The 26,411-nt window shown below is 45.8% G+C and overlaps 2 protein-coding genes across 3 annotated transcripts in view; both read right to left on the reverse strand.

Moving 5' to 3' along the window:
* Nucleotides 1–425: 425 nt before the first annotated feature.
* VPS4A (vacuolar protein sorting 4 homolog A) lies at nucleotides 426–10,869 on the reverse strand. Of its 2 annotated transcripts, none has more exons than XM_019656674.1 (11): nucleotides 10,644–10,869; nucleotides 7,329–7,440; nucleotides 7,083–7,230; nucleotides 5,624–5,682; nucleotides 5,424–5,543; nucleotides 4,782–4,938; nucleotides 4,041–4,189; nucleotides 3,621–3,702; nucleotides 3,171–3,390; nucleotides 1,854–1,994; nucleotides 426–1,279 (listed from the first exon to the last, which is right to left on the reverse strand). In XM_019656674.1, exons 1-11 carry the CDS (start codon nucleotides 10,662–10,664, stop codon nucleotides 1,178–1,180), a joined length of 1,311 nt encoding a protein of 436 aa, XP_019512219.1. In that variant the 5' UTR covers nucleotides 10,665–10,869; the 3' UTR covers nucleotides 426–1,177. The 2 variants fall into 2 exon arrangements, with proteins under 2 accessions (XP_019512219.1, XP_019512208.1); XM_019656663.1 differs by having other exon boundaries at nucleotides 5,624–5,685; nucleotides 10,644–10,866.
* Nucleotides 10,870–15,234: 4,365 nt separating this feature from the next.
* Nucleotides 15,235–26,411, reverse strand: part of SNTB2 (syntrophin beta 2) — a 90,223-nt gene continuing 79,046 nt past the window's right edge. The window contains exons 8-9 of the mRNA XM_019653750.1: nucleotides 24,085–24,269; nucleotides 15,235–22,609 (exon numbers count right to left, since the gene is read on the reverse strand). Of these exons, the coding sequence (XP_019509295.1) occupies nucleotides 22,517–22,609; nucleotides 24,085–24,269 (278 nt within the window). The 3' untranslated portion in view covers nucleotides 15,235–22,516. The remainder of the gene's footprint in view (nucleotides 22,610–24,084; nucleotides 24,270–26,411) is intronic.

Consider the following 26,411-nt stretch of genomic DNA (forward strand, 5'->3'; position numbering starts at 1 on the left):
CAGCTGACAGGCTGCCTCATGGGGACACAGTCCTAGCAATACCTAATATAATCTTCCAGAAGCCAGAAATCTGCATTTTTATCTCTTGATTTTTAAATGGTGGCAGCAGACCAAACCAAACACAGCTGCAGGTCACATCTGGCCCACAGGCCTCCCAGTTTGAGCCTCTGCTCTGGAGGCTGCACAGGAAGCGCTGCCAGGTCCCTCAAACACCCCCAGCCACATTTTCGAGGCCCTGGGGTAAGAAAGGTCTCATGAACCTGACTGGGGGACAGGCCGAAGAAAGGTGGCAGTTGGTAACACTCCCACTTCCTACTCTGCTGAAGAGAAGACAGCAGAGGAAACCAGAGGGTCTTTCTATTGGAAGCAAGCATGGCCTTCAAAGGGCCCCAGACAAGAGTCAAAGATGAGATCACTCAGGCAGCTCAAGAAGGGAAAAAGATTTATTAGCCCATTTCCAGGACAGACCCGAGGGCCGTGGCTAGGTTCAGTGTTCTCACATTCAGAGGGAAGAAAAGGCAGTAGTGAGACCCGCCTGACTGCCTTCACTCGTTCTGCTCCACACAGCTCTGTGCTCACAAACACCACCCACGCCTCCTGCAGGGAGGACACAGGGCCCAGGAGGCCGACCTAGCAGGGTGGGAATGGCTTGGCCTTACTCTTGGCCTTCACAGGCAGAGCTTGGGCTGGGGACCCAGGGCATCATCAGCCATTCTGTTCACAGGAGCAAAACTTGGGTCTAGAAGGAACAGGCCGCGGGGGCTTCTGCAGGTCAGCTGCACCAACCCCACAGCACGCGCTGCTCCCACTCCTTGATCTTCCAGGTGATTTTAACTTTATTTATAAACAAGACGAAAATCCAAGCAGCATTAATTTAGGGGAACAAAAAAAAAAGGTTTAAAAAAAAACCCACGGAGGGGACAGGAGTTGGTGAGCATCCAGAAGAGGAAGAGGAGGAAGTAGGAAGAGCCAATATTCCACTGGGTGCCGAATGTACTTCTGCATCTCTGGCCGGGGAGCCCCTTCCTGCTCCTCGGCTGGCGACCAGACAGCAGAGGGGACACTGTAGTATCTTTAGGATGAGCCCTGGAGCCCTGACTGGCCACCGACATGGGGAATTGCATGAATTTACCCCAATCGACCTCCCACATTCACCATCACCCGTGTGAAGAAGCTTTTAACTCTCTTGTCCAAAGTCCTCTGAGAATTTCTTCACTTTCAGGAGGTCATCTGCATTCACAGTAGGCCGGGTGGTGGCCAAAGACCGGAGCATGTCCGACTGCAAAGACAAGAGCATGTGGTTGAGGAGTAGGCGGGCTCCAGGTCCTCAGCCTCCCAGTGTCACAGGGTGGAAAGGGGCCTGCCTTTGACGTCAGCCCTAGCCCCAAACGCAGAACTCCTATGGTTGCCTGGTTTCTGCCCGAATGCTTCTGTGACAGGGACGCTTTCCTCCTGAGGCAGCTCATGTCATTTCCAGGCAGGCCTATTTCTGGTCTGAGAGACTCTAAGCTCTCTTTATCTCTTAACCCCAGTGGGAAGCTCCTTCTAACTACACGCCCACCACAGCAGCCCGCAACGCAGACACCTGCCGTATAGAATGAGCAAGACCATCTACAAGGCTCGGATGAAAGGTGAAGACCAGTCAGGTGAGGCTGCCTATGCCACTGCCTCAGGTCGAGCAGTGCTGACATACGTTTACTGGTCCCTTCTGTGTACAAAGCAAGCCAAACCCACGGAATGAGGCAGTCACAGCAGCCCAGGACAGAGAAGGGAAGAAGCTTATTTTTATTTTTGGACTCAAGCCCCCAATTTTCTGGGCTCTGTGTGGGCCTCTCTCCCAGCTGGCCACTTACCATGCAAACCACAGGCTCTAGGAGCTTGTCACCAGGGACATCCATCCACGTCATCTCCATGGCCCCTGGGTCCCCTGGTGAGCATGGGGTCAGGAGGTCATCGATCACAATGCTAGGGTTGGTACGGGAAGGGCCACAGACCTGAAACCAAACAGGAGTTTGACTGGCTAGAGGGGGAGGGGCAGGACGCCTCCGATTTTTGAGTCCTGAAGAGAAGGTAATGGTTGGATGTGAACGAATGCCTGGGTTTCTAGGTCATCAGTCTGACGAGGGATGAGCTTCTTTAAAACTCGGGCTGAATAGTCAAGTGGCTCAAAGTCCGATTTCAGAGGTTCATGACTAGCATGCTATTCCAGCCACTGTTTTCCAGAATCTCAATTTGCGGTGCCAAATGCCTGGATATATTCTCCTCTTTCTCATCAACTTATATCTCACCCTGAATGCAGTGACATCAAAAATGTTTTTCCAGGGCAGCTGGATAGCTCAGGTGGTTAGAGCGCAGTGCTCATAACACCAAGGTTGCCAGTTCGATCCCCACGTAGGCCATGGAGCTGCACCCTCCACTAGATTGAAGCAACTACTTGACTTGGAGCTGATGGGTCCTGGAAAAAATGTTTTTCCAATCGAAATCTGCTCCACTGGCAACACTCTCCCAAATATCCAAAGGCTCATCCCCTTACCTCCTTCAACTCATGACTCCAATGTCACCCAGTGTGGCCTATTCTTTAAGAGTGCAACCTGCCCAACTCCCTCCAAACCTGGGGAATGCCAGACCTCCATTCCCTGTTCAATCTTCGCCCTCACCACCCTCTGTTTGTTGCCTGCCTCCCCCAGTAGAAGGAGGCTCCTGGAGGACAGGGATTTTTGTCTGCCATGGCTGGTCACTACTGTCGCCCCGGCATCTAGAACGAGGCCAAGCACATAGTAGGACCCTCGGCAGACACCAGACAGAGGTCTGCTGGGTAAATGAAGTTCCTCCTTACAGTGTGTGATTTTATACCCACTTTTCAGACACTGAGTAGGGCCCACTACACCCAACAGCCAGCGCTGACTGCAGGGGTGGCAGAGGTGACTGCTACAGCGCCCTGTCCTCCAAGTTCACACAATCTGAGATGGTCATCCTCGGCAAGGAGAACTGCAGGGAAGGGAGAGCAGGTACAACCCCAGCCCTTGGGCCCAGAGGGCTCGCTTTGCTCTTGCCCTTGGTTCTCTAGGAGACCCAAGGTGTGTCACCTGAGCAGCCAGGGAGCTGGCAAAGAAAGCTGATATCCCCTTTCCTGTGATACTTCCTAAGCAGTTCCTTGACGGCCCGCTCACCTTTTTGAAGTGTGTTGCTGACTGTACTTTTCGAACAGGCTGCATGAGAGAGTCCCGCACAATGATGCTGATGTCTGCACCTGAGTAACCTTCTGTCTTCCGGGCCAGCTCGTGGATATTGGCGTCTGTGAGGTTGTGGGGAGTGCTACCCAGATGCAACCGGAACATCTGGGCACGGGCAGCCTCCTCTGGCAACGGGATGTAAATCCGCTTTTCAAACCTAGAGAGCCAAGCACAGGGCTGGACTTGAGAGCGGGTGGCCGAATGATCTTAACAAAGAGGCACAGAGGGGCCCTCCAGAAGCTGGCTTCACTCAGGCCTCTGCTCACCGTGCAGACACGGAGAAGCCTCCAGAGAAACAGGGTAAGGCTGCACCCCCGGCTGCCAGCAGCGGGTCGACCATGGCTGGAGAAAGACCTCAGCCCCTGGCTCCTACTGGGGAAGACTCACCTCCTTCTAATGGCTGAATCCAACACCCACGGGATGTTTGTGGCACCAAGAACCAGAGTCCCATCGTTATTATTCCCCACCCCTGCGGAGAAAGGGAAACACAGACACAGACTCAGAATACCTGGAAGGTCACTCAGAACTGGCGGGGAAGGACCTCAGGGGCTTCGTGTCCTGAACTGGAGCCGTCCCTGTGCCACCTTTGGCGGGGCCCTAACGGACTTGGCCTGCCAGCCTTGGGAGGGGTGGAGAGGTGGCGGGCAAAGGCCTCAGTGAAGGCCTGAGGACATGGAGCTGAGGACTGCTTCTCTGATATTCCCCTCCACCCTAAGGACCACTGAATCCAGCCGCAGCTAAACAATAAAGCCCTGGCTGGCTGCAGGTGGACCAAGAGCCAGGGCGGGAGCCCAGGACAGCACGCACCCTGCATCTGCACCAGGAACTCCGTTTTGATCCTTCGGGCAGCCTCGCTCTCGTTTTCGTTGCGGGATCCACAGAGGGAATCCACCTCATCGATGAAGATGATGGAAGGCTTGTGCTGCCTGGCCAGCTCAAACAGGTTCTTGACCAGCCTAGGAGGGTGAGAAATGTGCTTGGGACCAGGACAGTTGCCCGCGTGCCCAGCCAAGGTCCCAGTCAACACTTCTTTCCTCTCGCCCTTCCCATGGGGAGGTCGAGACCATAGTCATGCTTGGGTTTCAGAAGAACTGGTGGTAACCGATCCTCTGGCAGCACTGTACCAAGAGGAAAAGAAAGCCTTGGCGTCAGCTTCAATCCTGGCAGCCCCATTCATTAGCTCTGGACTTAGGACAAGTCACTTCCCTTCCTCTCAGCCTGTTTCATCATCTGCAAAATGGGAGTCAGTGTGGGGAATGAATTAATAATATAGAGTCCCTAACAGAGGATACGCTCCGGGTACCCAATTATTGTGAGTGCCTTTCCCTTCCCGTCATGAAGACTCATCTCTCCCAAGTTCCCTTCCAATTGCAGCTCTCTTGGTCAGAACAGTGTCCCACCCAAGAAGCTGGCAAGATACCCCTCTGCTATCTACTTCTCCCTGAAATCCAACGGCAGCGCCTCTGGGAGGTGACTCCAAGGGCGAGGAGGCTGGACCGCCAGCAGCTGCCGGTGCTGCCAGCAGAGCAGGGCCTGGGGCAGACTTACTTCTCACTCTCCCCCAGCCACTTAGACATCAAGTCTGAGGAGGACACAGAGAAGAAGGTGGAGTTGTTGGCCTCTGTGGCCACCGCTTTGGCCAGGTAGGATTTCCCTGTGCCTGGGGGTCCAAAGAGCAGTATCCCTCGCCAAGGGGTGCGCTTGCCTACAAGAAAGAATAAAAAGAAACCTCCTCTTGATTGGAGAAGGGGAACAGAAAAAAGCAGAGGGGCCTCAGTCACTGTAAAGGCAGGACAGAAAGTCTTACAAGACAATCAACTCTAAGAGCAAAGGAGTAAAGGGAACTAAATTACCTGCCGAGAGCTTGGTCCTAGCCCTGGCTCATGACCCCCATGACCCTGCAAAGTGACACTGGCTGGCACTGGTTTCTGATGCCCACCCACTGGGACGGTCAAGTCAAAGTTCTAGTCATAAAGGTTTCTGACACCAGAGAGAAGCCAAGGATTAGATGACTGCAGGGAGCAGGGCCGTTCCTGACTGTGACACACAGGAAGGCCAGGCCTCGCCTGCTACGGACAAAGGAGCCAGGTCACCATCTGCTCCTGGATACCTTCAGAGTAGGCGCATCGAGCTGGTTCCCTCAGGAGCCTGCTATTTTCACATCTCGGCCTACAGAGGCTCAACTCTTACCTGTGAACAAGTGTGGGAATTTAATTGGCAAAATGACAGCTTCTTTGAGGGCCTCCTTGGCCCCCTCCAGCCCAGCCACATCATTCCACCGAATGTTGGGCTTCTCCATCACAACAGCACCTGCAGAGGGAGGCAACGCCGTGACCTGGAGCCCCGACCCACGTCTCCCTCCCGTTGCCATGGGGCCTCGAGCCTCTTACCCATCAGTTGTTCTTGCAATTTCTTTTTCTCTGGATTATCCCCTTCACTGTCACTATCACTGCTGGGAAAGGAGACAGAAGATAACAGGCTAGAGCAAGGGTCAGTTGTCAAGGAAATTCTCAGAGCGAGGCCAGGCTCTGGTTGATGCCTTTATGATGGTAAAGGGATGCTTCCCCTGCTCAATAGTGGTGACAGACCCACAAAGTACCCCGAGGCCATTTAGGGCCCACAGTGGATCCTCTAGGAAACTCTCCTACCCCACTCCCCTCTGGATCCTCTAGGAAACTCTCATAACCCATCCTCGTTTCTTCATTAGGGGACTAACAATAGAGGTATGGGCCCTCTCTAGAGGCTGGAAAGGGACAGTGTGCTTTGCCTGGACTTCAAGAGCAACCGAGCAAGCCACTGGAGCTGGCAATGGCCTCTCATATGGACCCAAAGCCAGACAAGTGGCTATGACTCAGAGAAAAGTTAAGTCTTTTTAAGTCTGAAGGGGAGGCCTGGACAGAGAACAAGTCACTGTGCTACCCCCAGGGCCAGTCCCTCCCTGTCTGGAGGTAAGAGATTTGCTAGCCTCACCACTCTGCAGCCCTCCTGGGGATTGTCAGGCCTCCTGCCCCTTCCTGTGTGTCTCTCACTCCCGGGAATCCTCTCCACCCAGAACCAGAGCCTCTCACCTCTGGAGAGGCAGCTGACACAATACCCGCCTCTCTTCTACTCCATGACCTTCCTGCCCAGGACCCTCCCTCCACCTCCAGGGCACCACTGGCCTCTGCTCAGCTAACAGGAATCTCCATGGTGGGGAACCACAGATGTGAGGAGAGAAACTGTGGATGGAACACTGGCTTTGCAGTCAGAAACAGGATACAGGGTGTGGGGCTAGACTCCATCAAGTACCAGCTCTGTGACCTTGGCAATCTCTGAACCTCTGAGTCTGTTGCCTCATCTGTCAGATGAAGATGACAACTAGAGTGACAACAGCAGGTGACATTTATTTAGTCCTAATTGCACATCAAGCCCTATTCTCAGGGCTTCACCCCATCATCTCATTTGCTCCTTAGAGCAACTCTAGGAGGGATGTCCCATTATCTTCTCCCTCCCACAGATGAGGAGCCTGGAGGCACAGGGGGGTGATGGCATTTGTCCAAGGTCACACAGCTAGGAAGTGGCAAAGCCAGGTTATACCCGAGGAGTCGGGCTGTAGAGTCCAAAGCTCATGGCCTCCATGTTGGCCCTTCATCCCAGACCCAATGAAGTAATGGACATGAAAGAATTCTGTGAAGTGCTTGACGAAAGCAGCTGTGGGCATTATCACTTTTATCAGTGGGATTCCCCAAAAGAAAGGTGCTGTGGAAGTCCAAGGCAGCACTAGCACCAAGCGCGACAGCAACATAGGAAAGGGGCACACGCTGGTGGGGGCCCTGGTCCTGGTTGGGTCCTCCACTCCTCCGTACTCACCCCTTGCTCTCACTCTGATTCTCTTTGACTGGCTTCTTGCCGTGCTTCTCTTTGTTTCGTAAATAATCCTTCAGCTTCTCTGCCCGGTCTAGGTACTGCATGCACTTGGCTCGAATGCTCTCCTTGGCCTTATCGCTGTGCGCCTCATCTGCAAAAGGGGAACAGAGAAGGGTCCTGTGAGCCCCCGGTGCCTATGCTCCTTGCACAGCAGCTCTGCAGCTGGGGAGGGCCCCGTGTGTGACTCACATTTGATTGCGTGTAGGAAATACTCCACGGCATGCTGGTAGAGCCGGAGTGCCTCCTCGTAATTCTTGGCCTTATCCTCTTCTGTGGCTTTTGTCACCAGGTCAATGGCTTTCTGGAAAGGTAAAGCAAATAGTTCAGAGCTTCCCAAGAGATCCAGAAAGCCCCTGGGGCCCGAGGCAGAAGGGATACACTGATGAGAGAGATTGCCAGGCCTGGGACTTCGTCAGTCGCAGACCATTGTGTCGGCCTACTTTTCCAACATTAACTAGAAAGGCCTTAAAAGGAAGCTTTAATAGATAGCCATCCCTCTTCACAATATACTCAATACAGTGAAAAGCAACCTCCTTCTCAGTCCTCACTCTGGATTTCAGCAAGTGGAAGCCTGATCAAGTTGCCCAGGTTAGGGCTCAGAGGGAAAGATTCCTTTCTATTTCATGACTCAAGGGGAAAAGAAATGGACCTGGACTCAGAGCCTAGAACAGGGGAAACACCAGAACCAACTGATATCTGTGTTGCTCAGCATGGAGGCCAGAAACAGTACTTGACCTCAAGGGCCAGAGAAGACCCAGCCAGCTAGGAAAGTCCTTTATCAACCTGAGTTTTATGAGACGGACTTAAAGGGATCTCTGCTTCCTTCTACTGGCTCAACCTGCTTCTCTAGGCTGAAAAGAGAAGATGGTTTTCATAAAGTTGATAGCTAGGGAAGAGATGCTTAGATACATAGATCAATACACCATTATCTCCGGTACATATACCCCAGAGGCATACTACGTGCTGCCCACTGAGGGGAACGGTCCAATGGAACCTTCTAAAGACTCTGTGAGAGTGTCTTTGTGCATCGCATAAATCCTGTAGGCCTGTGCCCTAGACTGAACTTAGCGCATATTGTATCTTTCAGGCATCTGCTCCATACCTACATATCCAGTTTTGGAAACCACAGCTTCACCACCCCAGGAAGTGTTATCAGAATTACCCGTCAGGCTGATATAGCACTAGACACCAGGCGGGCAGAGCCCACTGTATACACACAGTTTCATCCACAGCAAACAATAAACCTCCTGACCAGCTCTGGGCAGGGCGCAGGCAGTTGCGCAGCCCATCCCCATCTGAAAGTAAGAAGTCTCAGAGAGAAAGACACAGGTAGCTCTACAAAACTAACAGACGGGAAGGTTAGGCCAGGTTGATGGTAACTCACCGGGTTGAACAGATGAGGAAAGATGAAAGAATGTTGACTACTATTTTCAAGCTTCAGCTCTCTCCACTACCTACAAATAGAGAATGGCTAGGAGCCCTGAACCTTCTGGGCTGATCATCAGCTTAAACACAAGCTTCACTGTCTAATCTCTCCCCCACAACGGCCCTTCAGATAAGACATGAAAGGGGTGTTCCTGTCCCCAATGGCTTCTCTTCTCCAGAACGAACACTCCCAATTCCTTGGATTTTGTCACTCTATTCACCTTCTTGCTTAGGACTGTCCTCTTGAAAGGTGGGGCTCAGAACAATACTTCCAGTATGCTCTGTCTCCCATGTGGCAGAGCAGGCCGATGCCCTCCCTCCTTCTTGATGCTCTATTATAATAATTAATGCACCTAAGAGTACATTAGATTTTTTTAGCAACCACATACAGCTTTTCTCTTATAAGAGGCCTCAGTAGCAATTTAGAGGAACAATTTTGCATAACAGGAGGGTAAGGTGACAAAACTAACAGCCCTGCCACATCTCTAGTAACAAGTACTGCAAAGGACAAGGATGAAAGAAAAGGGTTACGAAGATGTGCTAACAGAGGAGCTGGCAAACTTTCTGTAAAGGATCATACAGTAAATATTTTAGACTCACCTGACCATACAACCTCTGTAGCAACGACTCAACTCTGCCTTGGTAGCCCAAAAGCAGCCATAGACAATATATAAATGAATGAGCAGGGATGTGTTCCAATAAATCTTTATTTATAGACACTGAAATTTGAATTTCATGATTTTCATGTATCATGAAATATCCTTTCAGCCTTTTAAAAATGTGAAAACCTACAACATTATGTTACATGAAAGGGGCCAGTCACAAAGGACTACATATTGTATGATTTCCATTTATATAAAATGCCCAGAATAGGCAAATCCATAGGGACAAAAGTAGATTAGTGGTTGCCAGGGGCAGGGAGGGATACAGGGGTTGGGGGAGTGACAGGTACTGGGTGCAGGATTTCTTTCTGGGATGATGAAAAGGTTCTAAAAGTGATTGTGGTGATGGTTGCACAACTCTGTGAATATACTAAAGACACTGAATACTTTAAATGGGTGAATTGTATGGCATATGAGTTATATCTTAATAAAGCTGTTTTTTAAGAATGTAAAAAAATTTTTTTAGCTCACGGGCCATACAAAAACTGTATAGGCAGGTGGAACCTGCAGGTGGAAGTTTACTCACTGTTCTCATTTTTTCCCCTCTACTTGAAGTAACTAACCATCCCTCTTCTATCCCTCTTCTACCTCCAGGTATCTGAATGTTACCCATCCTTTGATAATACCATCAAACGCCTCTTCTTCCATGAAGTCTTGCCTAACTCCCGCAAGCACCGTATCTGTCATCACTTACTGAGCACTTACTATGGAGTTGGCACCGTGTTAAGAATGCTTTACCTGAATTAATCTAGGGCCACTGTCACAACAACCCTACGGGGTATTTACCCTATTTTACTGGCAAGAAACCAAAGACTCCGGGATCGTGTAATTAGCCGAAGGTCACATGCTAGTGAGTGGCAGAGCCTAAATTCAAACCCAGATCTGAGGCCTGAGCATGTTTGTGTTTTCCGGCGCAGCAGGACTGGCTGCACCTGGAGAATGGGTCAGTCATGCATCCAGGTGGCGCCACCCGAGCACCACCACCCTGCACGATCTAGGGAATGCAAGAAGGGTCGTTGGCCGTTGGCCGAGAAGAGGAAATCGCAGACCAGGGAAGGAGCGGGGGTTTGTTGGAAGGGAGGTGGGAGGAGGAGGGAGAGCGAGCAGCCGGACCGCGGGCCCGAGCTTCCCGGGCGGTGCCTGTGAGACCGGGTTGAGGCTGAGACCCACGGCGGTACCGGGGCACCAGCAGCACATAGCGGCAGGGGGATTCGCCCGGCCAAGGAGTCCGGGCGTTCTGGATGGGAGGCGGCCCTCGGCTCCGAGCGGGTGAACACAGAAACGGGCGGAGGCGGCGGCGGGGCGAGGGATGCGAGATTGGTCCTTCGAGGGGGCCCTCCGCCCGCCCGGCTGCCGGCCCGCAGGCCCAGCCGCGCCTCCTTCGGCCTCCTCAAGCCGGCCGGGCCGCGCTGAGTACCTGGAGGGTTGACGTTGTCATTTCATCTCCTGGGTCCGACTCACACCCCGCGGCGCTGCTTGCGGCCTCGGTCTGGGAAAGCCGAGGTGCTGGGTCCTGCACAGGGAGCCCGGCGGGTCCGCGCTGGACGCGGGGAGGGTGGGCGCTGGCAGTGGGAGCCGAGTCTGCGGACGAGCGAGGAGAGCGGCCCAGAGCGGTCGGACCGGAGCAGCGCGGCTGCCCCCCGGCGGCCACGGACCGCAGTGCAGGCACCGCTCTCCGCGGCCTCCGGGCGGCTAGGGCGAGACTGGGGCAGGGGGCGTGTCGGGACGGGGGCGGGGCCTGGAGCCCAGCGAGGGCAGGGGTTAGGGCGGGGCGGGACGAGGGGCGGGGTCAGAGGCAGGGCGGGTAGAATCCTCAAGTGATAGACCCCACTTCGAATAAAACAGCATCTATAGGGTAGTTTTACTGGCATAGTAAACCTAAGTTCCCAGAGCTTTAGGTTTCTGATGTTTAATAGGGTATACTAATAATTACTTTTCTGGCTTTGGGGGGAATGAATGAGCTAATGTAAACACAGCCCTTGGCAATTTATTACGATGCCTGTGGCTCTATCTAAAGGTAGTTTTTGTTGGTGGTGCTTTTTGTTGTTGTTGTTAATATTAACCCTTCAACTTTTCTCTTTAGGAAAGGGGTTTCCTTAAACCTCCACAGATGGGGGCTTTACCCCACTGAACTTCAGTATAGCAGATTGGTTGTTCACATTCATTCACTTAACAATATTTAGTCATACATTATGTGCGAACTCTTTGCTAGTTTCTGAGGATACAGCAATGACCAAAACAGCTCTAGGGGAGCCTACAGGCCAAGGAGAAAGATGATGTTTGTCAGGAAAAGTGATGTAATAAGCATGTTGAGGCCTGCGTGTGAAGGCCCATGTGCTACGCGGGCTTCTAACAGGCAACTTGCCCAAGATAAGGGAGTCAGGAAAGGCTCCTATTTAAGTGGAGGTTTGAGGAGGGTGAGGAAGAGCTTTCCGGGTTGATGAAGCAGCCTGTGCAAAGGCCCCAAAGCCCTGAGGAGGCCACTGGTAGAATTTAAGAAACTGGAAGGCTCAGATAGCCAGAGAGCAGGAAGAAAATCAAAGTTTGATGTGAACAATGGTGGGGAGTTGGGCAGGGGCCAGGACATTTAGCTATGGTCAAGATTTTAGATTTTATCCTAAGAAAGATAGGAAACTTTTTTTTTTTTTGATAGATGACTGTAGCCCTAGAATACAGAACAGATTGCTGGGATGAGGTGGCTATTGTATATGAAGCTATTGCCATAGTCCAGAAGAGTGAGGGAAGTTTGGATTAGGAGGGCCGTGGAGAGACACAGAATGGGGAGGTTTTGGAAGCCAAATCATACGCACTTGGAAATGGATTAGATATGGGGTATGGTGAGGGGCAGGAGGGGACAGAGATGACTCCTGGGTTGCTGGCTTCAGCACCTGGACCAATGGTGGTGCTACTGAGATGGGGAATCCTGGACAAAAACCTTGTTTGGGCATGTGGAGGGGTGAGGAATATCATGAGTTTGAGGTGCCTTTGAAATATCAAATATCACATATATGCATCTGGGAGTCAGAAGAAAGATGAGGGCTGGAGATGCACAACTGTGAGACATCTGGGTACAGGTGGGAATGGAAGCTGTGCCAATAGGATCTCCTAGGGAAGAGTAGAGTGTAGTAGGGTGAGAGCTTGGAGGACAGAGCTTAGAGGTTTGTTGGCTGACCAGAGGATGAGCCTGCAAAAAAAGCTCAGAAAGACAGCTGGAGAGGTAGAATAACCAGAAGGGTGTCTTGGAAGTCAGGGGAGAGGGGCAAGAGGACTGGGGGTCAGAAGGAGAGGGGAACTCAGCACCTAATGCAGCTAAGGCAGACAGTGATATACGACACTGACGACCTCGGCCAGAGATGTTTCAGTAAGTGATGGAGGCAGAAGCCACCCACACTGCAGTGGGCTGGCAGTGAGTGTGGGTCATGAGGAAATACAGTCCATGAGAAGGCACAACCCTTTCAAGAAGTTTGGGGGAAAGAAAGGGAGGCCTAGAGCAACAGCTGCACTTGTGGGGTCTTGAAAGGAGTTTTTGACAGCTGTTAGTATGAGAAGAGTAGAACATGTTTGAAAAACTGATAGGAAAGATCTAGTAAAGACTAATCAATGGGAATGGGATCAAAGCATAGGTAAGACTGACTTTAGACATAGGAGGGAAGGAAGGTAACAAGAAGTTGGGAGAGTACATTTGGGTGGCTTCTGTTTTTTCAGTGAATTAGAAGAGAAGCAGAGAGAGAGGTGGTGGGAGGCCCAGAGTTCGGGGAGAGTAAAGACGGTTTGAAATCATTTCAAGTGAACTACAGGTGAGCAGTGTTAAGGGCAAACCTAGTAAAGGCTGGCTACCTCTATAAATGTATAAAGGTACCAATTTGCCTTGGATTTTTCTCCCCAGCACTCAGCTATTCATGTGCAGGGAGATGGTGGGATTCACCCAGGCGGCTCCTATGAGAATAGAGCAGCAAAGGAATTCACAGGCTTGGCTCGTGTGGTACTACAGTGGTAGGCTATGGAATCGCAGCCAGGTAAGATGGGAAGTGAATAGGGAGAAGAGTCAATAGACTAACTGAAGACCTAAAAGGTTGAAGGATAGTCACAGTGAGAGCATGCTGGAGAGGGATGCTTCAGGTACTAATTTCAGAAATGGCTGTTTCAGCAATAATGCAGTCCAGTGGGCCACCAAGGGAGCACGAAGATAGTGAGATGGCATGAAGGGGCCATCATGGCACATGGGAGGTCGAGAACCAATGAAAAGTCCCTACGATTAGAAGAGGGCTGGATTCATTTGCTAGGGCTGCCATAACAAAATACCATAGATGGGTGGCTTTAAACAATAGAAATGTATTTTCTCACAGTTCTGGAGGCTAGAAGTCCAAGATCAAGGTGTTTATTAGCAGTGTTGGTTTCTTCTGAGGCCTCTTTCCTTGGCTCATACACGGCCACACTTCTGCTGTGTCCTCACAGGGTCTACTGAATGACCTCTTCAAAGGCCCTCTCTCCAAATACAGTCACATCTGAGGTGCTGGGGGGTCAGCGTATGAATTTTGGCAGGGCACAGTTCAGCCCATAGCAAGGGCTGAGTTTGTGATCCACTGGCTGTGTTCATCTTCTCTTTGTTCTGCCTACTCAGCTTCCTTAGAACCTCTTGCTTAGCTTCTATCTTTCATGAGCCTGCCATCCAGACACAATGACCCTGCTTACAAGGCAGAGCTTCCCAGAGGATGCTCCTCTAACCCTCACCCCAGAGGAAGCTCTGTCCTGAGTAGCTGCTTTTGATTTGATGGCAGGAAATGGGATCTCCTCCCCATCTCACTTGGTCATCCATTGTTGACTTTCTTAGACTAACAGCCTGAAAACAGACTCTGAGAACCCTAGTTCTGCAATGGTGTTGCTATTTCTGGGGATGGGGGAGTACAAGGAAAGGGGGAATAAAGGTACTAAATTTATTTGTGGGCTGGCACATGGGGTATGTTTAGGCTTGATGATTCTGAATCAGATAAGTAATTTCATGTTGTAACTTTCTCACTCGAGCAGAAATGAGATTCTCAGCTCCCACATTCGGTAGAAAGTCATTGACTTGCAAATGCATAATTCCATTTGCCCTTTCTTGCACAGCACTTTTCTGGATTGGATTCTGATGCCGAGAATTTGGCACTGTTGTAAACCCAAGCTTGGACCAGTCAATCAACTGCTTAGCCAATATAACCCAGTAAAATCCGACTATATAAACTCCAGCATTCTAGAGCTCGTGCCAAGGATTAGGTTCCTGACAATTTCTTAAGGAGCCCCTTGGATGGGGCCAAGAGCAGTGTGGAGGAGGAACAAAAACTAGGTTCAATGAGTAACACTTTGGAGAGGAAGAGCCAGGGCAAAATTTTGCTGAGGTATCACACAAAATGAGTGACTGACACCCAAATTAATGGAGCACTGATGGTTCCTAATACGATTCCTGAGAAACCATCTCTATTCTCACTCCTCTGATGACTCGAAATATGAAAAAGCTCAGATGGATCCAATGATTGAAGCTCTCATCACAAGGAAAGCCACTTGTGGGACGAGAACCAAAACTGAGTTTTTAAATTTGGAGTTGCCCTAAATCTGCTTTCAAACGGCACCAGAAGAGATTGATGAGACATGAAAACCAAACGCAAAATGTGGTACTGCATAGGATCCCATGCCAAAAAGGAAAAGGAAACATTGTTGGGACGATTGGTACCATTTGAATGGGGTCTGTGGATGGATGGGGTGGTAGTGTTGTACCAATGTTGGTTTCCTAATTGGGAGGGCTGTATGGTGGCAATGCAGGAGACTGTCCTTGAGTTTGGGATGGACACACTAGAGAATTAAAGGCTGAGAGAGCATCATGTCAGAAAAAGACAAGAGAGGGTAATGGAACAAATGTGGTAAAATGTTAACAATTGGGAAAACTGGGTAAAAGGCAAGTAGGAGTTGTTTGTACTGTTCTTAAAACTTTCCTGTAGGTTTGAAACTATTTTAACATAAAAAAGTGAAAAAAATGCAAGTCTAAAAGCAATTTTTTTATTTACAGTATAAAGGTTACAAAGGTATATATGTATTTATATATAATACCCTTAAGTTACAAATTTTCATTGTAATATACAATGCTATATGTTGACATGCAACTCAAGGGAAAGTGTTGTCTATGCATTTGTATTTATAGAGTACACATACATAAAGCTTTTTTTTTAAGAACACAAGTACTGCCCTGTTTTATGCCATGGGTTTTGATTTGGTAGTCTGGTGATGCCAGAAGATTTGAAACTTAAATTTTAAACAACACTTAAAATTTTGTTTAAATACCAGGTTCTAAAACGAAGAAAAAACCAGAATGTCACATACTTTTAATTCTTTGTAGAAGTATTATTCTAGCTTTCTAAGTCTTAAAACCTAACAAAAATGAAAACTGCATGGGACAGACAAACAAGTGGGTATAATCAGAGTTTGCACAGATTAGCCAGAATAGGCCTTCATAGGTAGTGGTTTGCCACGTTGTCTTCTAAAAGACCTTGGGTCTGATACCAAAAGGGAAACAATTCTTTGGGCACCAAGGTCTTACCATGCTGAACCCATTCAACAGATTGTAAACGTAACACTGGCGTCCTATAATGGAGGGGGAAAAAATGAAACTGGTCTTATGATAAGGGCAGATTTGCTGTAAGTTGTGAAAAGCATCATCAAGATTGATGTCAAACCCAAAGCTTAGTTTTAATTCTCTCCTCTCCTCCAAATTCTATTAATTTACAAAATAGAGGCAAAAAAAATGAACTGACACCCACTTGAACAGGACTGAGATAAAAGGAGAGCACTTTTTCCAACCTAAGAGGAACAGACACTTACATGACAATCCTTATGTGCTGGTTCCCATATGTAATCATTAGCACCTGATTGTCAAAGGGTAGGTCTAAAGTGAAGACCAAGACACTGGAGACATGACCTAACTTCGGTGCACAGCTCCAGGACACTTGAAAACAAAGGGAAAGGTGCCCATGAGACTATGTTCCCTCTGCCATTCCAATCACATAGCTCAGGTACTTTCTGGGCATGATGAAGGATGTTACCTGAAAGGCTGACCCTAGTGATAAATGGAAGGCAAGCTGGATAGAAAAGGACTGTTCCTGTATGAAAATTATGGAAAAATTCAATCAACCTCTCAGTTTCTTTAGATGCCTTTTTTACTGAGTTTGAATGTCACAGTGTTCTGGAATAGTGGAATTTTGCTAAGTTTTAAATATCTTCATTTGATCTCTCATTATGAAGAAACACTCCATCTATTATGTGTAAGGATTTCCAGCAAATGAGATGTTTAAAGGGTTTAAGTGTGGAAATGAATGGGTCAGCACAATTTAGAAATGGGGGTGGTGGGGGGGAGGGGGTAGATGAAGTACACATTTAGCTTTGCTGTTTAGTTAAAAGTGGCATTTCTTTAAAAAGACTTTCCCATTGATCAATTTTGGGCAATAGAGCATAATTGTTGTTATCTTAACTAAGGATATTCTACACTGTTCTCCTTCCTAAACTAAAGTCTTAATTTTGCATTTAAAAAATTATGCATGATGAAAAGACCAATCTACTTTTACGTGTGCTTGGAGTTCTTTCACGCTAGCATGGACCAAAGACGGAGCATGCTTTGAAACATTTTCCAGTTCACCAGATGAGCAGAGCTTCAGATGTTCTTTGGTAAAAATATGAAGTGGTTACTTACTTAACCTCTGATTGATAGATGGCATGGCATGACTGAGAAGTAATGGATTATGTGCTACTTGAGGGCAGGAACTTTCTTTTGGACCCTTCAGAGTGCCTGTGAAGAACTGTACATGAATAAATGCTTATTTGATGAAAGACTGTAAGAATTAATTTATCATTAATTAGTCCTGCAATTTCAAAATTTCTCCAAGCCTCCAAAGAACCCTTTGTCTATTCATAATAGGTTTCCATCACTTTGGAAGAGGTGATAGAAGGATCAGGTTCCAAGGGTGTATATGTGACTGGGATAAAGAGGGACTCAAAAACTAAAAAGCATTTGTGTCAATGGGATGGAGGTTAAGATTACTACAAAACTGAGTAAGGTAGGTCGAGGACTCAGCAGTTAGAATCTATCAGGATACCTAATCTTGCAATATAATGAAGTATCGTTTCTCTGTTACAGCTTTTTAGTTTCAAACTATTTTGGGGCAATTCAAGGGTTACAGTTCATATGGTAGATTTTTGTGGAATATAACCAAATGTTCATTGGAGAGCAAGCAATCAATTGCAAATGGCATATTTACCCCAAATGTAGATTCATTTTAAAAACCAGAATATGTTTTGGGTCAGTCACCTGAAGTGGAAAGGAAGAATAAGAAATGGCAAGAAATTAAGTTCAAGTTTATCAGTTTTGAAACAAGAGAAGAAATCTTGTTAAAATATTTTTTCAAGTTAATATATAACAATCATTCTTCCAGTTGGCAGTTTAGCTAGTGTCAAAGAGACAAGGAAATAGATGTGCTCTATGTGCCTATTTATTGTACCTTACCTTAACTTGAAATTCAGTCCTTTAATAGGATGAACTTGTATCATTTAACTGCCAGATGGGTTTTTTTTTTTTAGAAAAAGGGTTTCATATCATCTACTTAAGCAGTCTATTACAAGTATAAAATAAGTTTCATTTAATATCATTATACCATAGGAATTGCTATATTGCTCAAGAAAACATAATCCTGATATAAAGCATAATTATTTTAGATCATCACACATTTCTCAAGTGTCTATATAACCACCACAGTGAAAGATATAGCATAAAAAGGGGAGAGGGGAAGACTGCTGCTGTCAATTTTTAAAGATGATATGTAGAAAGTCAAAATAATTCTAGATTTCCAAGCAATTAAAATAGAGACGCAGAGAGAGAATGGTAGCAGATGGCAAATTCCTTTGCTTTCATCTTCAAGAAGCCACTATAACTCAAATTTAACTAAAAGAAATTTCCAAACTCAAGGTAGAATATAATACCACCTGACACATAATATACCTGATAAAGATACATAAACAGAATGAATATGACTATAGTCAAATTCAACTTAAAGTTTAAAGTTTAAGCAGCACCCCCAATTTAAATAAGTCTCTTTTCTCACACAGATATTCAAATCAAACCAGAACACTATGTTGTTGAGAACAAAGAAATCTGGCATTTTACTTCTTCATTAGGGATTGAAAAAATACAACCTTTGGCTTTCTAACCAGCCATTTCATTTATGGTATCAACAGTGGATGGCAGTGACATGGAAATGTATGCTGGATATTTGGATGGTTTAAATATTATGTACAATCAATAGCTTATAACCAGTGAAAATAACATAATTCAGCCTAAGTGTCCAAGATAAGATACAAAAAAGCAGAGAAAGTGCTTAAGTCTACAGGTCTTCCCTGAAAGCTTCAAAAAGGTTTAACTCTTTAGGTAGGGAGGGCTTTTAATAGAATTTGCATAGCAGCTTACAAGATAATTTGCTTTAAAAAATATGGAGATTCTTCCATGTTTCTGAAAACATACAAATATATCCACATGCATATAAATTAAATAAGAAGACCTGGAGATTCTCACAAAATTAAAAAAAAAATTCAATCATAACCTTTTCTCAAAAGTGGTCACACTTTTGTCCATCAAAACCATTTACAGTGAAACTTGTTTTTTTGTGGGGTGAAACATAATCTTGTCCAGATTCCACACAGCTTAATTTTTTTTTGAAAGAATAAATTTTGGTTTATTAGCTAAGTGCATTTAATCAGCTTTTAAAAGAAAGCTTTGTTACCATTCTGCTTAGGAGGACAAGTTAAGAAAACAAATAATCAGTAACAACTTTAATCATTTGTTGGTTAGAGAGATTTTTCCACTTATAAAAATATAAGAAATAAATAATTCAATCTCTCCTCCATGCAATAATTCTCAATAACGTCTGTGAGACTACCGATGATAAAAACAGGCACTATCAGGGTTTACCTAGCCTAGAAAGTGCTAATACATGGCTTTAAAATAGGTGAATGACATTTAAAGTAATATTTTTGATTGCCTGTACATGTCCCAATATTTAACCTGAAACTCTGTCTACTAGGTAGGTGAGTTTACAGTTACAACTATCTAATAAATACTGTATAAACATACATTAAAGTATTTCTTCATATAAAATATTAGATACTAATTTCTAGGTAAGGTTCATTTGATGACTTCAGGAAAGGACTTACCTTTTTCAGAAAATAATAACTGAGCCTTTTCTTTTAGAGGCATCTGTGTGGAATATGGAGAAGATGTCTGAGCCCCAGGTCTCGGGGCACAGGAAGTGGTCCACGAAATGAGGGGGACACTACTCTGCAATTCCTTTACATTCTACACATGGAAGCCCACAACACTCTCAACCATTTTCCTAATTCAAAATGAAAAAGAAATGAAAAGTTAACTGTTCTATAAAAGATGTAAAATATCAAAAATGCCTATTTTTAGTTGTCACTTGAAAATAATTTGCCACATTTTGGCATCTAAATACAAAATACAAGTTGACCCTTGAACAACGTGGGGACAAAGGCTGTCGACTCCCTGCACAGTTGAAAATCTGTTTAACTTCTGACTCCCCCAAAACTTAACTACAGTCATCCCTTGGTGTCCATGGGAGATTGGCTCCAGGAATCCCCCGAGATACCAAAATCCACGGATGCTCAAGTCCCTTATGCAAAACGGTGCAGAGCAATGCATACAGTCAGCCCTCATCAAACGCAGATTCCCAACCATGGACTGAAAATATGTACGTATTTATCAAGGCTGTCTCATTTATAAAAAGTACTTCATTTGTGGTTTGAAAATCCCACAAACACATTAACTGAAGAACAACCTGGTCACCCATGATTGGAAAGCTCTTGAAGCATGTTAAACGAGCAGCTTAAGGGCTCTTGTTCTTGGGGGTGTCAGTGGTCAAAGGAAACCTCTCATACAATTTCATTTCACATCAAAGCTCAGAAGATATTAAAAACCCTATGACCTTGGTGCTATACATGACAGTTTAAGCTTGAGCAAAGTGAGCTGAAATGCACACATGCCTTATCTCTCCCGCCCACATTTTAATCACACCTTGTTTACAGATCTTTTTCATATAACAAATGAGGGGGTTCAGAGTTCCCCCTGAAAATCTTTTCAGTGGCGTAGCCTTTCACACTAACACAGACAACCTCAACCAGATGGCTTTGCTGCAAACGTCTGTGTCTGCATCATTCAACTTCTCAGATTAATAATACTCTCACTGCAGAGTGTCGAAGTCCCTTATCTGAGGGTGTTATGTGTTGAGATTCTTCTTCCAGAAATCAGAGCTGAACCTTCAAGATGTTTTTTTTTCTTCCGTGACTTGCAACCTTTTCTAGACAGAACCAAATTTAGGTATATGAATTTTCAAATCATAAAAGCTCTTGAAAGGCATATTCTAGTCTAGACTTCAATATCCAGTTTTAAGCAGATCGACAACTCATTTTTGGGGGCTGGAGCTAGGGTGAACAGAGACACCTCTCGCTAGCCTCTGCATATGGTTAACCTCACTGTACACGGCCAAGGACTGACTGATGGCCAGAGGGAAGACAATGGGGTTACAATGTCTAACTTGAACTCTCTGCTCATGGGTCTGCTCTGTCACAGGTCCCACATATACCATGTCAGTCTGCGTTCAAACCAAATAGCTCAAGTTTTGCATGTATTGTTGTGTTTTCTTTTCCTATTTGGAGTGCTACCCTCTTCCACCCTCTGTAGTGTTCACATCCTCTTATGGCCCTCCTGATGAATCTAGTAAATGAGACCTATTCCTAGACCTTTCTTCAGAGAGCGCAGAGAACATACAAGTCAATAGTACCTTTCCTTTCAGTTCCAGGGACTGTGCTACTCTTGACATTTTATATAGCTATTATGCTATTTTAAATGGTTTCAGATATATACCTCCTTCATAATTAGAAATAACAAGCTGAATGTGTCCTCTGGCACCACAAAATCAGCAAACTTACTGCTACTATGACCTAATGATGACATCTGGCAATGCTTAGCAAAACCCAAGTAAGCTGTCTCATGGTCTCATCACCCTTCGCACTGTAGGATGCAACTCTAAGCCAATACTGAGTCTTGAATTAGCAGCTGCTTGTCCATGCCACTCTGATGCCACAGAGGGAGAGGGCCAGGCCCAGGATCCTACGTGGGTACAGAGCCAAAAGCAACTCGACGTGTTGTTGGTGCTGCAAAGCTAGCTTCACCCACAAATTCTACTCTAGACAAGCTTGCTGTCCAGGATTTATCTTCCTCAAGGGTATCTGCCCACTAGAAAAGATACCACTAAGGGACTCCACCTCAAAGACTATTCTTCCAAACTAGGATAGATGATCTTCCTGGAATGGCAGTGATGTCCAGTTATTCGAAGAGTGACCAGTAAAGCTCCACTAACCCTAACCAAAGGCACATTTGGTAAGCAGTAAAAAATGGCTTAGGCTAAAATGAGGATTTTCTCTTAAAATAAATCTTACAACATCCCCTGGCTCCGACCAAAGATAAAATCAGAAAACCCTAAAACCAGCACAACTTTTCTTTCAAAGCGGTGGTTTCCAACTTGCTTTTCAACTTGGTCACCACTAGAAAGGGAGTGGAAGGCAAGGCAAATCAAATTTTGCAAGTTCTACGTCCTAAAGGTAGCACTTGTGATGGTGGGGGGTTGGGGGTGGGTGGGAATGCAGCGAGAGCCAGGACAGATGGAAGAACGCTTTGGTGGTGCTTCCTAGGGTAGAAGGAGCAAGTGAGCACAGTAAATGCAACAAAATGTACAACCTATTTGGAATGACCAAGAAGCACAGGCTGCTGTAAAGTAGCACCTGGGAAGAGATAGTCGTCCTACGCAAGAGATCAAGGCTAAGTCTGAAATAAACCCTATAGGAAGAAGACAAAGAAAACAACTCTTGGACATTTGACTATGTCCAAAAAGAAAAGCAACGAGCCACCCTTCTTAACAAGAGGAATAAACCGAATTACATAGAAACCACATTAGGAAACTAGACAATACATCGACAGCTTCATTTTGGAGCTTATTAGAGTCCTAGAACTTCTGGCCAAGATAGCTTGTGAAAGGCAGGCTCTTCTTTAAACATGGTTACGGGGCAGCAGTGATTTGCAGGTCCTTGTCAAGGCACTGTGCTGGAGGAGAGAGCAAAGAGCTTTCTTTTTGTGCTTCTTTTTTTTTTTTTGAGGTGGAAATACTTCATGTGACATTCAAGGCTCTTTTCTGATTTTTCTGCTGCTTATACAAGCAGTCCCATGCGAGTGACTTTGGCCGACAAGAAAGTGTGTAACACGAATACAATTGGCTTCGGACAAGAGTGCAGGTCCATGGTCTGTGGAGAAAGGACATTAATTATCACACCGTATACAGATACTTTAATAAACATGCAAAATAAACAAACTGAGATGTGATGTTCTACTTTGTGAAAAGAACTTGGGTGAAGAATGTGTCAGAGCTACAGAAACTCTACGGAACTTAAAGCCACAAATGAAAGTACTCTCAAGTCAGCTTGTTCCATGTCATAATTACACACTAGTGTGAGGTTTCACATCAACAATTAGGACAGAGCTGGTGGTATACTGGGTTCCACCACGCCTGGTAGGAAGAATGTAAAAGAAGGAATATCCTATGTGGACACCATGGATTGTAGTTATATTTCTGAGTGGGAACCACAGCAAACTCAGCTGAAGAGTGATCATCTATGGGTATGATTTTTGACACCCTTACAGGTTGTGGTGGGAATGACAACCCTTGAGGCCAGTTAGGACAGCTAGTCATACCTTCCTAAGCGCAGGCCTCTAATTTGGACAACTGGCATCAAGATACAACTTTATGAAAAATATAAATTATAGAGCACTAAAGTCATCACTAAACTTTATATATGTTAAATATAAAGCAGGGATTAAAAATATATAATAGCCAGGACTAATCTAATACCTTGCTTGCTAAGTGGCAATTAATAACTGGTTAATTTAATAGACAGAAGTATTTAACTCCCTCTAATGCTTCAGGCTTTTGAACACCCCGGTCCATGGCCTATCCCTAGTCTCATAAAGGTTTGTTGCTTAAAATAAGATTTCTAGCCACAGTTTTCTCATTTGGAGGTTGAACTATGTAGTCTCTAAGATCTTTTTGCAGTTTTAACTTTTCAAGATTCTGGTTTCCAAATTACACCTATTGTGTCTGTGTCAATGGACATAAGATTTCATGTATGTTAAGACTTGAACTATTGGCTCAATGTTGATAAGAGACAAAGGCATTGTTTTACCCTTTATCATAACTTATGATTTCTGAAGTATACTCGACACTCTTCTCTAGTTCTCTAGGGAGAATCATGAATTCCTGTTGCTATTTCCTTTAAGGGACAGGAGGTGGAAAAAGACGATGGCTGTGTGGACATATGTCTGCATCTTTTTTTCTCATCAGCAGAATTTCTGTAGCAACCAAGTTACTCTATTACTTTTAATTCTTATCCCAACAAACTGCTGATAACAGCAATGGATAGAATTTATTTAGTATTTAATATGTTTAATACTTAATATCTTATTTTTTATAAAAGCCTATTTCTTAAAAAGGCTATTTTTTCTTTCTAAGATTCAAATAAAACTTTTAAAAAAGGGCATAATTTCCTAATGTGGGTCAAGAAATGAAAAAAAAACACACAAAAAACCCAAAGCATCTTGAAAACTAAAGAATAGTTTCCTGGCAAAAATGGAGTATTAGTTCATAATTTTCCATAAAAGAGGTAAGAAGTTATAAGAAAGAAAGCAAATATTAGAATAAACATGTTTTCAGAAACTCTCTTACCAGTTCTCCCTCAGGACCACCAAAATCCAGATACAGATTTCTGATGCCATCATCAGCAGACATTTTCAGCCTTTCAAAGGGGTAGCGGTACAAGATGCTGCTAGAACTTCCATTTTCCCTGGAGAGAGTGAACCCATTTTCATAGTGGATAGTGAGTCTTATCTCTTGGCCATTTAAAGTGCAGCCTGTTGAAGACAAGCGAAAACATTAATAAAGTTCCTACTTCAGTTATCAAGTGGAAAAGGATTCTTCTGACTTCAAAAAAGGAAACAGAATTTTTTCTTGAGAATGTGTGTGATACCTAACCTATCTGGAACCTTCTACAGTGAGTTTTGTTCCGGTCACCCAAGTCAACATTTTGAGAAAAGGAAGAAATTACCTTAACTCTCCTTGACATCTGATCTGATTTTCAATTCAGTATCAAATGAACATTTGTGCTGGCAGTAGCCTATGCGGGTACTGGAGAAGTAAGAGGCACAGTCCTTGCTCTCAAGGACCTCATAAATAGATAGGCGTAAACATGAAATCCCTACCTGTGTAAGGTAGAATGTATAGAACATGACTAAACACCAAACTAAATAAAGCCAAAGTCAAGGAAAGGTTTCCTGGAGGAGATGGGATTTCAGATAGGCTGTAAAACATAGGTCAAACTGGATAGGCAGTGAGGAATAGAGAGGTTTCAAGTGGGCAAGAAAAAGTGACAACCAAAGGGGATGGTGGAGGTGTCTTACAGGCGCTAACATGGTTTGGTTGGTATTTGGAAAGAGGATAATGTTTATTCAAGATAAAGGTTAGAGTTAGCAAAAGTCATACTGTCAGTCCTATCAAAGATAAAAGATAAAATTCAAAGGATACATCTCAATTGATAGGAAAAAAAACCTCTAATCAAAACTAGCAAATGTCCGGGGCTGGCTGAGTGGCTCATTGGTTAAGAGTTGGCTTGGCTTGGGAGCAAGAGTTCTGAGCAGCAGGGCCACCGGTTCGGATCCCACATGAGGCAGTGACACTGCGCCCTCTACAGCTAAGATGGTGAACAACAGCTCAACTTGGAGCTGGGCTGCCGTGAGTCGCCAGCGATGGCGTAAGCTGCAATGGGCTGTCATAAGCTACCGTGAGTGGCCGGCAGCCAGCAAGAGCTGCCGTGAGCTTTTGTAAGCTGCTGTGAGCCGCCATGAGCAGCCGTCCAGAGGCCGACGACCGATCTGCCTCATCTGGGAAGAGCGCAATGATCACAATACTAACATGGGCCAGTGAAGCAACATCCTCCACAACTATACTGAAGAACAAAAGGACAGCAACTTGTCTGTTCCCCTTCCCTGATTCCCCAATGCTGTTCCCTCCCCCAATTCCCCAATAAAATCTTAAAAAACAAACAAACAAACAAACTAACTAACTAACTAACTAACTAGCAAATGTCCTCACCAAGACTGAGGATGTCCCTGTCTCACTAACATTTGAGCACAGTTTTGTTGTTAGTACAGGGGCTGTTAGTGAGAGGTCCTCTGAGACCTGGGGATTAACAAAGCGCTCTGAGAGATGAACTTAGAATCATCTAAAGGTTCAGTGTCCAGCTATGCTTGGTCACTTTAAACAGAAAGAATGGCTCCCAAACAAGCAAGTCCTCACATCCTGACCCATTCTTTCACTGCACATGCAAAAACAGTTAATTAGCCAAAGCAGCTGGTGTGTTTAGGAAAAAGAGTAACAGGAATATTGGCAGTGTCCCTTCTCAGAACCACTCGAACAATGGACTTTGAAATAGTAGTTACCCTCAGAAAAGGAACCCTGGATAAAATCCTGGAACCATGGATAAAATTAACTACCTGTAGAAGTAATCCAATGCAATAATCTCTAATGAACAGCTGAGGCGTCCGGAGAAAGAACAGACAAATCCCAATCAAGGCAAACAAGGTCCAGTTTTCAAGAGAATTTTATTCTATTAACCTCCCTGAAGCTATAGCAATAGTGAAGGGTGTTAAGGTCTGATGAGAGAGGGGTTAGTTCTAGTGTAAAAAAGAAAAGCTCAGGGCCGGCCGACTGGCGCGTTGGTTAAGAGTTGGCTTGGGATGTCAGCTCTGAGCAGCAGGGCCTTGGGTTTGGATCTCACATGAAGGTGAGTTATGCTGCACCCTCTACAGCTAAGATGATGAACAACAGCTTGACCTGGTACTGGGCTGCTGTGAGTCCCTGGCGTCAGCGTAGGCTGCAGCGAAGCTGCAGTGGGCTGCCATAAGCTACTGTGAGTGGCTGGCAGCCGGTATGAGCAGCCGGCAGCCAGTGTGAGCTGCCAAGAGCCACCGTGAGCCGCCGTCCAGTGGCCGGCGACC

The sequence above is a fragment of the Hipposideros armiger genome, unplaced genomic scaffold, assembly GCF_001890085.2.
Source record: "Hipposideros armiger isolate ML-2016 unplaced genomic scaffold, ASM189008v1 scaffold_9, whole genome shotgun sequence".
In the NCBI taxonomy this organism is placed as follows: Eukaryota; Metazoa; Chordata; class Mammalia; order Chiroptera; family Hipposideridae; genus Hipposideros; species Hipposideros armiger.

Excerpts from the sequence above, each read along its gene's own strand:
- VPS4A (XM_019656663.1), bottom strand. The coding sequence starts at position 10,664 with ATGACAACGTCAACCCTCCAG. Across the intron at positions 7,441-10,643 it reads TGACAACGTCAACCCTCCAG|AAAGCCATTGACCTGGTGAC; the intron begins GTACTCAGCGCG and ends TTACCTTTCCAG. Across the intron at positions 4,939-5,423 it reads ATTCCCACACTTGTTCACAG|GCAAGCGCACCCCTTGGCGA; the intron begins GTAAGAGTTGAG and ends TCTTTCTTGTAG.